The following is a 14,095-nucleotide window of genomic DNA, read 5'->3' on the forward strand; positions in this document are numbered from 1 at the left end:
GAATTAAAAATACAACGGACGTATCTTAATTTGAGAGAAAATAGCAACAAATCCTAGTCAGTCACGTGTTTTTTAAAATTTCAAACCAAGATTTCTTCACTGGAATCATATTTCTTAATTTGAATTAGAAAGATACCATGGCTTAAATAAGCTCTCTCTCTTCCTGTTCTCTCTCCAAACGAGGTCACTTGTAACCAAATCATATAGTGGAGACCTGCATTTGCATGTAGAAATCTGGAATTAGCTTTGGAGAATTTCGAGAGGGGTTGTTCCTTTGCTTTCTCATACTTCTATTCCCTTTTCAACTAGAAAAAATGGCAGCAACTATAGGGATTATGGATAGTGCATACTTCGTTGGGAGAAATGAGATCCTTGGCTGGATCAATGACAGACTTCAGCTCAATCTAACTCGTATTGAAGAGGTAAATTGAAATATATTCGCAATGTGTGAAGAAAACCTATTTTGAGATTTGCTTTTTTCGCTAACTTTTTTGTAAAGCAATTTCTATGCTCCTATGTAATTCTCCATTTGATTAGGCGTGTGCTGGCTGATATTGTTTGTTTACAGTGGGTTGGTAGAAATTATTGCAGTCGAGATTTCGCCTTGTGTCCAATTCTGAAATAATTTGGTTTAATTCATAAATTAGGTGACGGAAATATGTAGATTTAGTCGAATTTCTTGTGATAATTTTACCATTTTGTTAATGTATTGTTTTGGAGGGTGTTGCTGAAGCTGTTGGTTGAAAATATGATTGAGAAATATACTGTAGAACTTTTTGAGGATTTCATTCTATTTGAAAATGCATAGTCAAACAAAGAAGTAGCTGTGTGTGTAGGTCCAAGTTACATAGATTATCTGCACTAACCAAGCTTCTTTCATGCTTTTAATCAAGCTCTATATTTTCATCATATCATGTAAATGTTAGGAAGTATTTGCAGGTTGAACTAGATGTCGTGAAATACTAGACATCATTCTGATCAGCCACTTATTGAGGCAATACTTTCGATTCAGAGACATTTAGTTGTGCACAAAATCTAATAGCTAACCTTCTGTATAGACTGTGGTACTCTCTTGCCACTTCATTTTGCGAGGACTGCTATCTGGATTTACACTGATGAAGCATGTGACACACTGTACCAAACAAATTGTGAATGGTGCTTTAATTATGAGTGTTTTGTTTATGCATTATGGTAAAAGCCAACATATATCTCATTGCAGATTGGCAACATATGTTTGATTGGTAGTATTATTCTTTGTTTTAATCTATCTCTAACTGTGATATCCAAAGATGATTTTTGTTTTACAATTGATCTTTCTAGATGTTTACGTACTAAATCAATAAACTTCAACTGCTTTTGAAAATGTGTCGCTAGTTCACTTTTAAGTGCATGACACAAATTAACTGCAAATTTGTAGGCATATGAAATACAGATGATTTAGTATTTGGATACTGGAAACTAGTATCCTGCATTTACCACAATTATCAGAGTATGGCTGTTAGTGGACCGAACAATCAGTATTGCATACAGTATATATCAACCTACCATTAGATGTTCTCCCTGTACATTTTGTAGAGGAGAGCCTGTTAGCAGCAGAAACTTTGATAAATCTTCCTATCAGTGGCTAGGATGCTATCACTGACGTTTGTAATGAAGCTCATTTAAAGCATATTTTACAGAATTAACTGAAAAGAAGGAAGAATAACTCCTCTTTTTTATGTAGTAGTACTAATTTGGATAATGTATATCTATTATCTGTACATGTAGAAATATGTATATAGGAACACAAATATATATTAACACCGCCTTTTTCTATCATCTTGTGTAAGATTATATGTGAATGCTATATGTCCTTTTTCTTTGACTGAAGCGTTACGCTTGGTTGATATTGTGTTATATTCTCACTATATGTGTATCCCCATACAGGCTGCATCTGGGGCTGTGCAATGTCAGATGATGGACATGACTCACCCAGGAATTGTTCCTATGCACAAGGTGATGACTTCATTGTCCCACTTTCTCCTGTTTTTGCTCACGTCCCACAATGTCGAGGCATTTCTGACATCATTCAATTGTAGGTGAATTTTGATGGTAAGACTGAATATGATTTCATCCAGAATTACAAAGTGCTTCAGGATGTTTTTACAAAACTCAAAATTGATAAGGTACTCCTTTGCGTGGTGCACCTATTCTGTTTAATTTTGTTTTCCATCTAAGTAGAATTACTACTATGAGATTGAGAACACATATCCCAACACACATTCCAATCATTAATAAGCTTCATTTAACCTTTCTTGCCATGTTTTATTGGAGTGTAAAGTCTTTGACATATATTTTTGCCCTACCACAATTCCAGCATACTCTACATGAAAATCACATTACTTTTCTTATTTCACTTTTTAATTGTTGCAGCATATTGAGGTCAACAGACTCGTCAAAGCGAGAACATTGGACAACTTGGAGTTCCTGCAATGGCTGAAACGCTATTGTGATTCTGTAAACGGGGGCCTAATGAATGAGTAACCACCTCCTTTAACTGCTGATTTTAGATTCCACCTAACTGAAATTAGTCAATGAATCACACATTCTTTTTCTTGAGTTTCCAGGAATTACAATCCTGTAGAGCGCAGAACTAAAGGTGGTAATAGAAGTGTCAGGGGTCCCCTGAAGAACTCTAAGTCATTACAAACAAACAACTCTGTGAACTCCAGCTCATACGATGCAGATCAAGTGGCTCTTAGAAGTAGTACAAGTAATAACTCTGCCTGTTCTTTTTCCCATTTTCTTTGTAACTTAAGCTTTCATGCTCAACAAATTCTGACCTTCAGGCACTGGCGCGAAGCATATGAAGCCAGGGGCCAATGATACCTCGTCCAAGGTCCAATCAATGACCAAGGAGGTAATACCAGTGGACTTTTTTTCGTACACTATTTTCTAAAATGTTGCTATTGGCCTTATCAATTTCAGCTTGTGTATCAATAGAAAACATCTTTACGTGACATTTTCCTGCCAGTCTCATGTTCTGGAGATAGATATGCTTGCTCTGTACAATGATCTACCATTACTTTTGTGTACTCAAATAATCTGTAGTTGTATTATTTTTCTTGGCCATCCCTTTGCAACTTTTCTGCTATTTATGTTTGACAAACGACCTTGTAAATCCAGTTTTTTATCATTGCTTTCTTTAAACGTTGATGTTTTGCTTTGTTTGATGATGTTATGTAATTTCAGATAACTGATCTCAAAGTTTCAGTCGATCTCTTGGAAAAGGAAAGAGACTTCTACTTTGCCAAATTACGTGATGTGGAAGTGCTTTGTCAGGCTCCTGAGTTAGAAAATCTTCCGGTAAGCAGTCCTTAGCACAATCACATTTCCTGGTACTAGTGTACTATAATTGTCACACGACACAAACCCAGTAGTTCTTTCTGAACTCTCAGCTTGTGCTGTATATGTTAAGTTAACACGACGACCTCATAATCACAAACACTCTTCTACCTGTCAACTACCGTCATTGTGACTGTGTGATGCACATTTGAGTCGAGAAGCTTAAAAAGTTTGTGTAACAACGTAGTTACCATGATGTCATCTATCCTTGTTCTCTTTTCTAAACCAATACCTAACTCATTGGTATATGCATGTTGCAGATGGTTGTAGCAATAAGGAAGATTCTATATGCTGCAGACGAGAACAAGGACGCACTTGCAGAGGCGCAAGAAATAGTGTCTGAGTTGATGAATGCAGAGCAAACTGGGTTATCCGATGATAGCGTGAAAACTAACTCAGAGTAGTTTAAAAGGAGGTGACATGGAAGAAAGGATGCCAATTCTCTTAATTGCATCATTCTAGTTCAGTAAATCTGCTGAATTTGGAAAGCATTGTAACTTTTGTTGGAAATTTGTGTGGCATTTTGTTCTACAATTTATGACAATTTCTGGAATTCTGGTTTCTTATTAATGAACTTTCATCTTTGACCGATTTGATATCCTAAGTCCATGTTTGGTAGGGGTGATATCTCACGATTTCCATCCCTAGTGAGTTATCACCCCTCTGACCGATTTGATATCCAAATTGTATGAAACATCTGAATCAATTTCTCGATGATAGTATTGAAGGTATTTAACCTTTTGTATTTTGACCTTTATTTGTGACATTGGTCAGAAAAAATTGTAAACTCTCGTACAAATTGAGTAGTGTAGGTGATAATTTTGAATGATGAATTGCTAGTAAAGTTTGAATAAAATATACAGGATACAAACGAAATAGTAATAGATGAAATATTTATATTTTGGAGGGTTAAAATGTTAGTGGAAAATTGCAATATTCGCATTAGTAAAATTATTTAATATTGAGGGGAATCAATCGACTCCAAACATCTTAAATTGATAAATTCGACCATCAAGCCGAGCATTGAGGTTCAATTGAGGAAAGAGATGGAGAAAATGATGTTGATGAGATCGTTGAGCCGGTTAATCGTGCGCAGATCTCAAGTGTTTTCATCCTCCGCCGCCGCTAACCAAAAAATCCGCCACCTCCACTTCTCGTCTCCGTCAGTCCCCGCTTCTTCTCCGAATCAAAGTAATTATCTTTTTATTTGTTTTTTTGTTTTGGATTATCTGTGTTGAAATTGAGGCCTGTTATTGTTCTATCTCGATATGGGCGATGGATATGGCAATTCTCTTGGTAATCTGTTGTTTTTCATTTCTGTGTTGCTTTTAGTAAATTTCAGCGTTTTTTTGGTGTGGAATATAATGAGATATCGTTTTGCGATTGCTATGTTTCCAGTAACAGGCGCAATAGGGTTTTCTGGATTTTTTAATCTAAAAGAGATGGGCTTAGTTTAGCTATAATCGGATTCCTTCTCATTTTTTAAGTGCATAATCAGTTTTATCGTTAATGAAGGATGAAATTAACGAAATTGTTAATTTTCTACTCATATTGCTCTTGAGTTTTGTAAGAAGCAAAAAGAAATAGTACTAGGAACTTTCTTCATTATGTTCCAAAATCTGTATGTGAACTGAAACCTTTATGAGCTGATTTTTGTATGTGTTTTTAATCAATGATTTATCTCGACACTCTAAGGAAGAAGGCGAAGGAAGTGTTTCCATTCCCATGCTCAGTTCCCTAGAACTTGTTATTTTTTGCTTCTGTTTTCAATCTGCAACATTTACTCCACTGTTATTAGGGATGAATATCTTCTATTTATACTTATCAGTGGACATGATGCACATGGGTATAGTTTTACAGAACATGGTCTAGGGTGGTGAAATCAGGATAATTTTCAGGTGGACACCGATCATACTATGGCCTACTTGCATCTCTCTCTAATAGAAATTATGCGCAGGAAAAATTGATTCATATGTCATTATTGTAATACATACTGTTTAATCAGAGCCTGTTATGATACGTTTTCTTGACTATTCCTTTTATGATATGTTTCATAAGCTGTTTCTATGGCTATCTTCACCTAGATTAACAGATTCTTTTTTTGGTGCATGCCACTTATGTACTTTTGGTATTTCTCACCTATAGATTTCCAGCATCCTTTTGCACAACACCTATGCGGTATTCGCTCTTTCAGTCACGATATTTCCAATTTCCCTGCGATTGAGGACCCGCAGATTAAACGTGCCTTCAAAGACTTGATGGCTACAAACTGGGATGACCTCTCACCAGCAGTCGTCCATGACGTGAAGAAGGCATTATCCAAGAGCACTGAAGACAAATCTGCCCAAGATGCCCTGAAAGATGTTTTCCGAGCAGCAGAGGCTGTTGAGGAATTTACGGGGATTGTCATGTCTTTGAAAATGGAATTAGATGATGCCATTGGACTTAGTGGCGAGGTAATATGAATTATGATGGTTTTGATTCTGTAGTATGTTTCCTGGTTGTGTCTGATAATCGGGTTTTGGCAGAACGTGAGACCACTGCCAGAAGACTATCAGAAGGCAATTAAGACACTCTTCAGCAGATACAATGACTATTTGGCTGCATTTGAGCCAAAAGAAACCTATTTGAAGAAGAAAGTCGAGACAGAGTTGGGATCAAAGATGATATACTTGAAAATGAGGTGTGGTGGCCTTGAAGCTGACTGGGCAAAGGTATAATTCCTCTTTCATAATTATTGATGCAAAAACTTGAGTTTTTTCGTAATGCGTCCAATTAACATTTCATCACTTAGGGTTTTTGATGAGCCTTGTAAAGTTGAAAACAACCAAATTACTTTTGAATATAAAGGGGAAAACGTAAAAACTTGTTGCTGATGATAGTGGAGCGTACATTCAATTACTATCACATAGGTATGATATCATTTTGATGATTGTCCTCCAGCAGAGATATGCACCCATATGCTTCTTATCTTTGGGACGTAAAACAATTTGTAAGCCTGAATGATTAGGTAAATCTTAAATCGGGAGCTAGCCACACCCACTTGTAGGAATTTTAGCTTCCACCATTCTTGTCAATTAGCTCGAGGTTAAGGATTGAGTTTCTGGCACAAAATATTTGTTTCCTGCAAATATTATTACTGATCTCACAATCGGAAACCTTGTCACTGCTTAAAAACGTGAATTTATCTTTGCTTTCCTTTTCATGAAATTGCAGGTTACAGTCCTCGGAACTTCTGGACTCTCTGGTTCTTATGTTGAGCAACGAGCATGAACTTCAGAAGACAGGTCACGAAATATCTGCTTCTGTAGTTATATGCAATTTTTAAACAGTTGCTGTTAAAGAAGGTTTCTTCTGCCATTTTTCGGTTTCTTGTAACTTGTATGCTGAAACTAGTCGTACCATAAAGTTAGTCTAATAAAAATTACAGCAAACTTCTATGCTCTCTGATGTTGTTTTGATTATTCCGAGTCTGTGTTTGATTGGATTATCAAGTTTTTTTAGTTACATCTTCATATTAGTGTTGCATTTGAAAAGAATCAATAACACCTTTTGTGTTCTAGTCTCCCAGACTGAAGTTGTTCTTGATGATTCTTCCCCTCGTTTATATATGGCTTATTTGTTTTATTAAAATAACCATCTTTTATCCATTTGGATTAGTTAAAACCAATTTTTGAACTAAATACTACTATAAGGTATTAATATTTGAGGGTATGAACGTGGAGGAGTAGACATAAGGGACCATGCAATGGGGGCAAAGGCCAATAAATGGTCCCATTAATTTTGAAAATTTCGACCACTCTTTAAGTTAATGTTACAAATTATTGATTATGATGCTCTATGCATAGTTGGCTTCTCGAATTAACTTTGTAATGTTTCACAAAATAATAAATAAATTAATACTGACATACTCATAATTTCGCATTTTCCTGTCTGGCAAAATGACATTTCTAAAACTTGATTTGATAGAAGTGGAACATATTCTGCACTATACAAATTACAATTTAACACTCATTTCTTTTAGCTATATTATAGGGAGTAGAATATGGTTGGACAATGTAATATAATTATTTTGATACCCGTTTTTATATTACAATAGTTTATTTATTGATATTAAATATAGTAACATACTAACATGATATCGCGTGACAGTCCCAAAATGCATGGGACAATCATATTTTCTAGCTAAGTCTTCGTGAAAATGTTTCACACAGAAAAGTTCCTTTAGGTAAATGTTCGAATAATAATTTTGGCCTATGGTAGTACTTCGAGTCAATCCATTTTTATTCACAGAATACTATTCCAATTTTTGTAATAATTTACTAAACTATCCTAATTTCATTCACAGAACACTATTCTTAAATTAAATGCATAATTAGGCTAATTAAATATTTAAGTAAAGGTTTTTATATAGGTATAGATTAGTGGATCATCATAGTGTATTATGATGTATACATTTCTTAATAACAAGCAAAGTACAATTTCCAAACTAAACAAAACTATCAAATGATCAATCACGACCCTAAGTTTATTCCTGAAGATTTATGTCATTATAGAACAAGACCCACAAACACAATCATATGTGGACCAATAGAAGTGAATCAAATAAACGCCAACTAATGGAAAATCATTAGGAAGATGAAGTGGGATTAGTGGACGTTTTAGAAAGCCAAATTTAGCAAAAAAAATATTGTACATGCTAACGACTTAAGACGTTTCAATTAGGCCCCAAAAATATTCGACGTAGACTAGTTAATAAGGGTTAGTTTCCTAAGAGAAGACAAAAAATCACATAAATACTAATTTTGAGGTTACAAGATCTCAAGTAATGGGACCTAATTAGTTGTACAAAAATTGGTCCCAGCCCCATGTGACATTTTAGTACGGCAATATGACATATTGTATGTCAATATATTATGATGTTATGACACCAAACATCAATCCCAATTAAAAATCGCACAATAAAAAGGCTGGTGAAATAGATGGTGTTTAATGGATCCCAAAGCCAAGTTGCATGGAAATGCCCAACTGCTTTTCTTGGATGTTGCACCACTTGATTATGGATTTTTTTTTATATCTTGTTTGGAATAAAACAAACTAGAGGAGGACTTCTTTTTATGTCGATGTATTAGGTTCATACTTTATGGGATTATATAAAGAAGAAGAAATATATCGCTTATTTGCTATGTATAGCTAATGAAGAAAAGTAATCACTTTATAAATATGAAATACAACATTCTTCTTGATTTTGATTTGAGTATAAGTTTGTGTGTTGAATAAGAATATTATTGTAACCGTTTAATTTGAACGGTCACACAATCACACACTCAGATCTTCGTGTAATAGGCGAATCACAAATTTTTTTTGAATTCATGTATTTGCATAAATGTTACAATCTAGGGGGGATGGTGAGGTGTTCGTGACATGTCATCACACGTTAGACAATTTTGTCGAAAAACTACCTTACTTAGCAAGCATCATCACATGTATCCTGCAAACCTTTGTAGACGACTAATGTGATAATAATGATGAGTTACCAAATTTGTAGTAGTATATTAAAAAAAATGAGATGAAATTGAAAATAGAGGAGTCATGAATTGGAAGGAGACCATGTATTTAATATCCAACAGTGAGGTCTTGGAAATGCCAGCAAATGGTTGCACTTTAGTGTTGGAATATAGTTAGATTTACGACAAGGATGATTGATTTACATAAAAGTAGAAATAGATAAGTCGAAGCTAGCTAGGCTTGGGTGTGACATGTTACAAAGAAAACGTACGTGAAGCTAGTTTGAGTTAACTTAACTATTATGGTGGTCCATTTATGACTTTTCTTTTGCATCTATGTTTCTGTTTTTTTCTCATTCTTGAAATGGACGGCTATTATTTTGCTCAATTAAAGTAGTATTCGATGTTATTGTTTGACTTGTATGTATATTGTATAGGCTATGTGCATATTTTGAAAATTTATAAAGCTAGACGCCAAAGCATGTTTAATTTTGAACTTGCCATTTCAATACTCTCCTCCTAACTACCCAAAAATGTGTAGTGAGAGTGACTTATTACTGAATCTAATTGCGGACCCTTGGGACGAGACGAGTCGAGAACGGGACACGTTGCGAGCGTTCCGCCCCGATCATGTGATATAAATGTGGCAAATTAAGTTAAAGAAACCCTAAACATCTATCTATACACATTTTGGATAACTTAGACTACTCTTTCAATAGAGCTAATTGTCATGGGCCCATGAGAAAATCAATGGTCTAGATCAAACCCAAGTGGGCCAGACTTAGTGGGCCAAACTAAAACCCACCACCGATCTCCTTGGCGCCAGCTATGCCTCCTCTTTTTCTTCCATTATTATTATAACGAAATTATAAAAGAAAAGAATAGATATTTTAATTTGGCAAATTTTCCAGCATGTGGGACCCACCACCTGAGCCAACACCTGGAAGCTGATAAGGTATGGGCCCCCACGCAGCCCAATTACCCTGGCCCATCACTCCTCAACACTTTAAAATATGAAAAAGAAATTTCTTTTAATCATAGACTGCAGTCAAAAATAAAAATAAATCATGGTAAGAAAATATTAAAAAAAGGAGACTGAGATTTCATCACTTTGTGATAGGTTTCCTATGCTAATGTCACTGTTTCATTTCCCCCAAACTAGTACACAACTATTTTCTGCAACTGTTTCGATCTCGATTTACATATTGTATGCACTAGTAGATAGAGTAAATAGAAATTACATATGGTGGTAAAGATAGACCCATACTATATAACGTGGGAAATATTAGAAATTTTACTACAAGGTCAAACTTTGACCTTTACCCTTGTTATATAAAGTAGGATGGATCGTTAGATGCTAGAATTAAATATCAAAAGTACATATTGAACATGCATTTAGCTTGTTTTTGTGAAGCAAACCTACCACAATTGATACAAGAAATAAAGTACTTGGATGTAGCTAGTGAAATTTAATAAAGTTATAATTAAGTATATTTGGGAATCACTAGTGAGATCTAATTCTTCACCACTTATAGGAAAGTTATGAGTTTATTCAAGAAATTTAATTCTTCCATTGCTCACAATTGATGATATAGAATGAAAATGTGTAGGGTGTGGGAGACTCTATTTTGCACTTAAGAGAATAAATATACGTATGTAGAGGTAACATGCAAATAATCAAATCATACAATTACATTTATCTCATTGTAATTTGATGATCTTTAAAGATCATCAAATTAACCATATATAGTGATGAAATATTGTGTCGACAGGAAGGAAAGAAAAGGAGCAAAAATCAAATTGTGACTACTTCACAAAATCAGCTCAATAATCCCAACTGTTAAAAACATGTCCTTCCCCAAACCCTAAAAATCATCTATATTTATCACACACCACTTGAAAAAAATTGAAAAAAAAAACAAACCCAAAAAAAAAAAAAAGAGTTGATGAATTTTTGAAGAGAGTAATAAATTAATCAAACCTCACTTGTGTGTTTTACACATCCAAACTACACAAAACACCCCTCCTCACGAGTGGTGGCTGGTGTCTTCGTGCCGATCATCGCCCCCGTGGGACCCACTCGCCTGCGAATCCGACATTCCTCCACCTCCTCCTCCTCCTCCCCGGTACTGATTCAACCCCGCCAGCATACCTAATTGCCCCTCCCCCATCCCATTCCCTCCGCCACCGCCGCCGCCTAATTGCTGGCTCGGCAGCAGCGCCACCGGCGCCGGAAAGTTCATGAAATGCAAGCCGCTGGAGACGCTCCCTCTATACAAAGCGGCGGCGGCGTTGCTATTATTGATGCTCGGAAACGTCCAAATCGGATCGCCTCCGATGACCTGATTGTTATTCGAATTCGCCACCATCCAGAAATTGGCCGGAATCGAGGCGTGGCTGGCCGGCATCGCTCCGGTGCTCGATTGCAGCAGGTAGCTCCCCATCTGGTGCTGCTGCGGGTGAATCTCCTGCTCCGCCCTCCTCTTCCGCCCCATGCCGTCGTCCAGCTCCGTCAAATCAATCGAATTTTCCCGCGCTTCCTGCTTCGCCTGCATCAAGCTAGGGTTTAGGTTCGCCGCCGCCGCCTGAAAATTGAGGAGCGTGGCGCCGGGGGAGGCGTCGGAGGAGAGGGGGAAGAGCCCCCGGCGCTGCGACATGGCGTAGCTGGGGCTGAAGTAGGTGGATCTCAGCTGCGACGGCACCGACATGCTCGACCCGGAGCTGCGGAGGGATATGTTGAGCGAGGTGAAGTTCGCAGGGATGGTGCCCGTCCCCGTGGCCGCGATCACGGCCGGCTCCGCCTGCTGGAGGAGCCACTCGATGGTCTCTCCGTCCGATTTGTGTCCCAGCTCGCGCGTCAGCTGGAAAACCCTAGCCGCGCACAGGGCCGGCATGCGGATGCGACGCCCCCGCCCGTCCACCTTCGTGTGCCGGTCTTTTGTGGATGTGCGCTTCGGAGGCGGCTTTTTGGATGCCTCCGTGGCGGTGACCATTTGGAGAGAGGCGGAGGCGGAGCGATTAGGGTTTGAGGGTGGGGCGGAGTCGGAGGCGGAGATGGATTCATCTTCTTTCTTTTCTAGTAATTGGAAGGGGAAATTAGGGCGGTTGTTGTTGTGGTGGTGGTGGTGGTGGTGGAGATGATCATCACCTCCTTCCATGATCACATTTAGATATAGTAGTAATAAGAAATGGGATTTTTTGTGATACTATAAGTATAACCCCACTTCTTAAAATTAAAAGCCTTTCTTTTTTTCAAAAAAAAAGGAGTGTATATATATGGAGGAGTAGAGGTTGATTTAATTTAATGCTTGTGTGTGTATGTGTGTGATATAAGGAGAAAATGAAATAAAAAAGAGGGGAATGCTTGATTCTATTTTCTTCTCTCTTTTGGGATGGTGGCCTGTAATTCCTCTCACATTCTAAGTGCTTCTTGCTTCAACAATGGAAGAGAGAGAGAGAGGGGATAAGAGAGGAGGACAAGCTTTAAGCAACAAAGATAATGAGTGGGAATTATATGGGGTGAGCTTTAAAAAGCAAGAAAAAGAAAGCAAAAAAAGAAAACTAAATTGCAAATGGGAAAAAGAAAATACTTGCTTTTGTTAGGGCTTGTCTTTTTGACAAAAAAACCCTTTGTTCATAACGATATTCTGCGATCATTCTTAATTTTTATCTATTTATTCATTCTTCCTTTTTTGGGGGGGTTTGGTGATAATTATGGTAGTTAAATGGGATTATATTATATCCATTTCTCTTTCATCTTTTATCTCTGGCCAACTCAAATCTCTAACAATGAATGATATTCTTACACCATTCAATAGATCAACCAGTACACTTAAAACTTGATTTATAGACATTTACTAGTACTTTATGTCCAAAATTAAATAGGATAAATTAATTTCTTGAAAATATTTACTACTATATGTTTTTTATATTATTGTGGTTGGACAGAAGCTTTGGTTCAGAGTCCACGTGAGGTGCTCTTTTTATCATTCAATCCGTAAAGACAATGGTGTCCAAAATGGGACCCAATCTCAAGTCAAAAAAATTGAGAGAGACTTAGCAAAAAGAAAATGATTTAAATGAGAGACCTAATTCATGTAATCATTTCATTTTGCCTTTGGCTCTTTGCCTTTGCTCTGCACCTTTGAGCCTACTTCGGGATTCCTGCTGGAATTTGCTTTTTGGGCACTTGTTAATTAATTACCCTTAATCAATGTTATCTATAAACTAAACATTCTTTGCTTGCTATATCAACCACTTTTAATTTTATTGTGATGCTGGCACACCAATCTTTTTGGGAAGCAAAATGATGTACTTCAATTTTTAAATTATCCTATATTATTGTATATTTGTGACACTGCAGAGAACATTGATTTTTTATGAAAACATTATGGAGAAGTTGGGTGAATGCAGAAAAAGATTTTCTGGGAAATTATTTATCTCTGGGACAGGAATTCAATGCAGGTTTGCAGGAGATAATTGAATAATTTTTAGATATAATTAGCAATATGTTCATGTTTTGTTTTTCTGGTAGCTTATTTAAAAAATATATTATGGCATGCATGTAATGTAATCAATATCTGCTACAATTAATTTTATTCAAGAATTGCATGTATAAATTACTAATTTGGTGATGATGAAGCAACTGGTGCACTAACAAATTGAGCGCTCCATGTAAAAAAACCTCTCAATTCAAAAAACATTAATTTGATTCTTTATCGAGGAATAAAAAGTATTTCAAATTTGATCTTTTAGAGAAAAAGCTGATTAAATTATTAATGTTTCATGAGAAATTAATTTGCTGTCCTCATTTTGTAGTAATAGTTTATCATCTTTACATTACCCATTAAAAAAACTGGTGGTTAAAAACTTGATATAATTAGCTGATTTGTGACTGCTGAGTGCTGATTGCCGATCGATAGCGATTTATAAATGCAAGCGCTTATAGTATTTATTAATATTTCATTCAATTAAAAACACTTTTCAAAATGAAATTAATAATTCTTAATAAACGAAATAAAAGAAAAATATTGAGAAAAAAGAGGATAAAACTCGATTAGATTCTTCATAAGGTAATTATACATATAAAGAGTATAGCTAATCATAAAATGTTTTTATTTTGTCCAATTTCTAGTTTTAATTTAGTTTATCGTTCGAATCTCTATATTTCAAGGAAACAATTAGTGCATACAAGAATATGCAAT

General features: G+C 36.2%; 3 protein-coding genes across 3 annotated transcripts; 2 read left to right on the forward strand and 1 right to left on the reverse strand.

Annotated features, from left to right (window-relative positions):
- Nucleotides 1-89: 89 nt before the first annotated feature.
- LOC125189012 (microtubule-associated protein RP/EB family member 1A-like) lies at nucleotides 90-3,980 on the forward strand. Its single transcript, XM_048086176.2, has 8 exons — nucleotides 90-422; nucleotides 1,927-1,995; nucleotides 2,079-2,165; nucleotides 2,413-2,519; nucleotides 2,607-2,752; nucleotides 2,829-2,899; nucleotides 3,232-3,345; nucleotides 3,645-3,980. The coding sequence occupies exons 1-8, from the start codon at nucleotides 315-317 to the stop codon at nucleotides 3,786-3,788; spliced, it is 846 nt and encodes a 281-aa protein (XP_047942133.1). The 5' UTR covers nucleotides 90-314; the 3' UTR covers nucleotides 3,789-3,980.
- A 346-nt stretch (nucleotides 3,981-4,326) lies between these two features.
- LOC125189013 (succinate dehydrogenase subunit 5, mitochondrial-like) lies at nucleotides 4,327-6,848 on the forward strand. Its single transcript, XM_048086177.2, has 4 exons — nucleotides 4,327-4,575; nucleotides 5,530-5,840; nucleotides 5,913-6,098; nucleotides 6,601-6,848. Exons 1-4 carry the CDS (start codon nucleotides 4,431-4,433, stop codon nucleotides 6,655-6,657), a joined length of 699 nt encoding a protein of 232 aa, XP_047942134.1. The 5' UTR covers nucleotides 4,327-4,430; the 3' UTR covers nucleotides 6,658-6,848.
- A 3,828-nt stretch (nucleotides 6,849-10,676) lies between these two features.
- LOC125186359 (transcription factor TCP14-like) lies at nucleotides 10,677-12,387 on the reverse strand. Its single transcript, XM_048082710.2, has one exon. It carries the CDS (start codon nucleotides 12,047-12,049, stop codon nucleotides 10,919-10,921), a length of 1,131 nt encoding a protein of 376 aa, XP_047938667.1. The 5' UTR covers nucleotides 12,050-12,387; the 3' UTR covers nucleotides 10,677-10,918.
- Nucleotides 12,388-14,095: the final 1,708 nt, after the last annotated feature.

Source organism: Salvia hispanica, chromosome 5, assembly GCF_029641045.1.
Source record: "Salvia hispanica isolate PSC_SH4W2 chromosome 5, Shi_PSC_v1, whole genome shotgun sequence".
NCBI lineage: Eukaryota > Viridiplantae > Streptophyta > Magnoliopsida > Lamiales > Lamiaceae > Salvia > Salvia hispanica.

Excerpts from the sequence above, each read along its gene's own strand:
- LOC125189012 (XM_048086176.2), top strand. The coding sequence starts at position 315 with ATGGCAGCAACTATAGGGATTATGGATAGTGCATACTTCGTTGGGAGA. Across the intron at positions 423-1,926 it reads ATCTAACTCGTATTGAAGAG|GCTGCATCTGGGGCTGTGCA; the intron begins GTAAATTGAAAT and ends ATCCCCATACAG. Across the intron at positions 1,996-2,078 it reads GAATTGTTCCTATGCACAAG|GTGAATTTTGATGGTAAGAC; the intron begins GTGATGACTTCA and ends ATTCAATTGTAG.
- LOC125189013 (XM_048086177.2), top strand. The coding sequence starts at position 4,431 with ATGGAGAAAATGATGTTGATGAGATCGTTGAGCCGGTTAATCGTGCGC. Across the intron at positions 4,576-5,529 it reads CGCTTCTTCTCCGAATCAAA|ATTTCCAGCATCCTTTTGCA; the intron begins GTAATTATCTTT and ends TCTCACCTATAG. Across the intron at positions 6,099-6,600 it reads TTGAAGCTGACTGGGCAAAG|GTTACAGTCCTCGGAACTTC; the intron begins GTATAATTCCTC and ends ATGAAATTGCAG.
- LOC125186359 (XM_048082710.2), bottom strand. The coding sequence starts at position 12,049 with ATGGAAGGAGGTGATGATCATCTCCACCACCACCACCACCACCACAAC.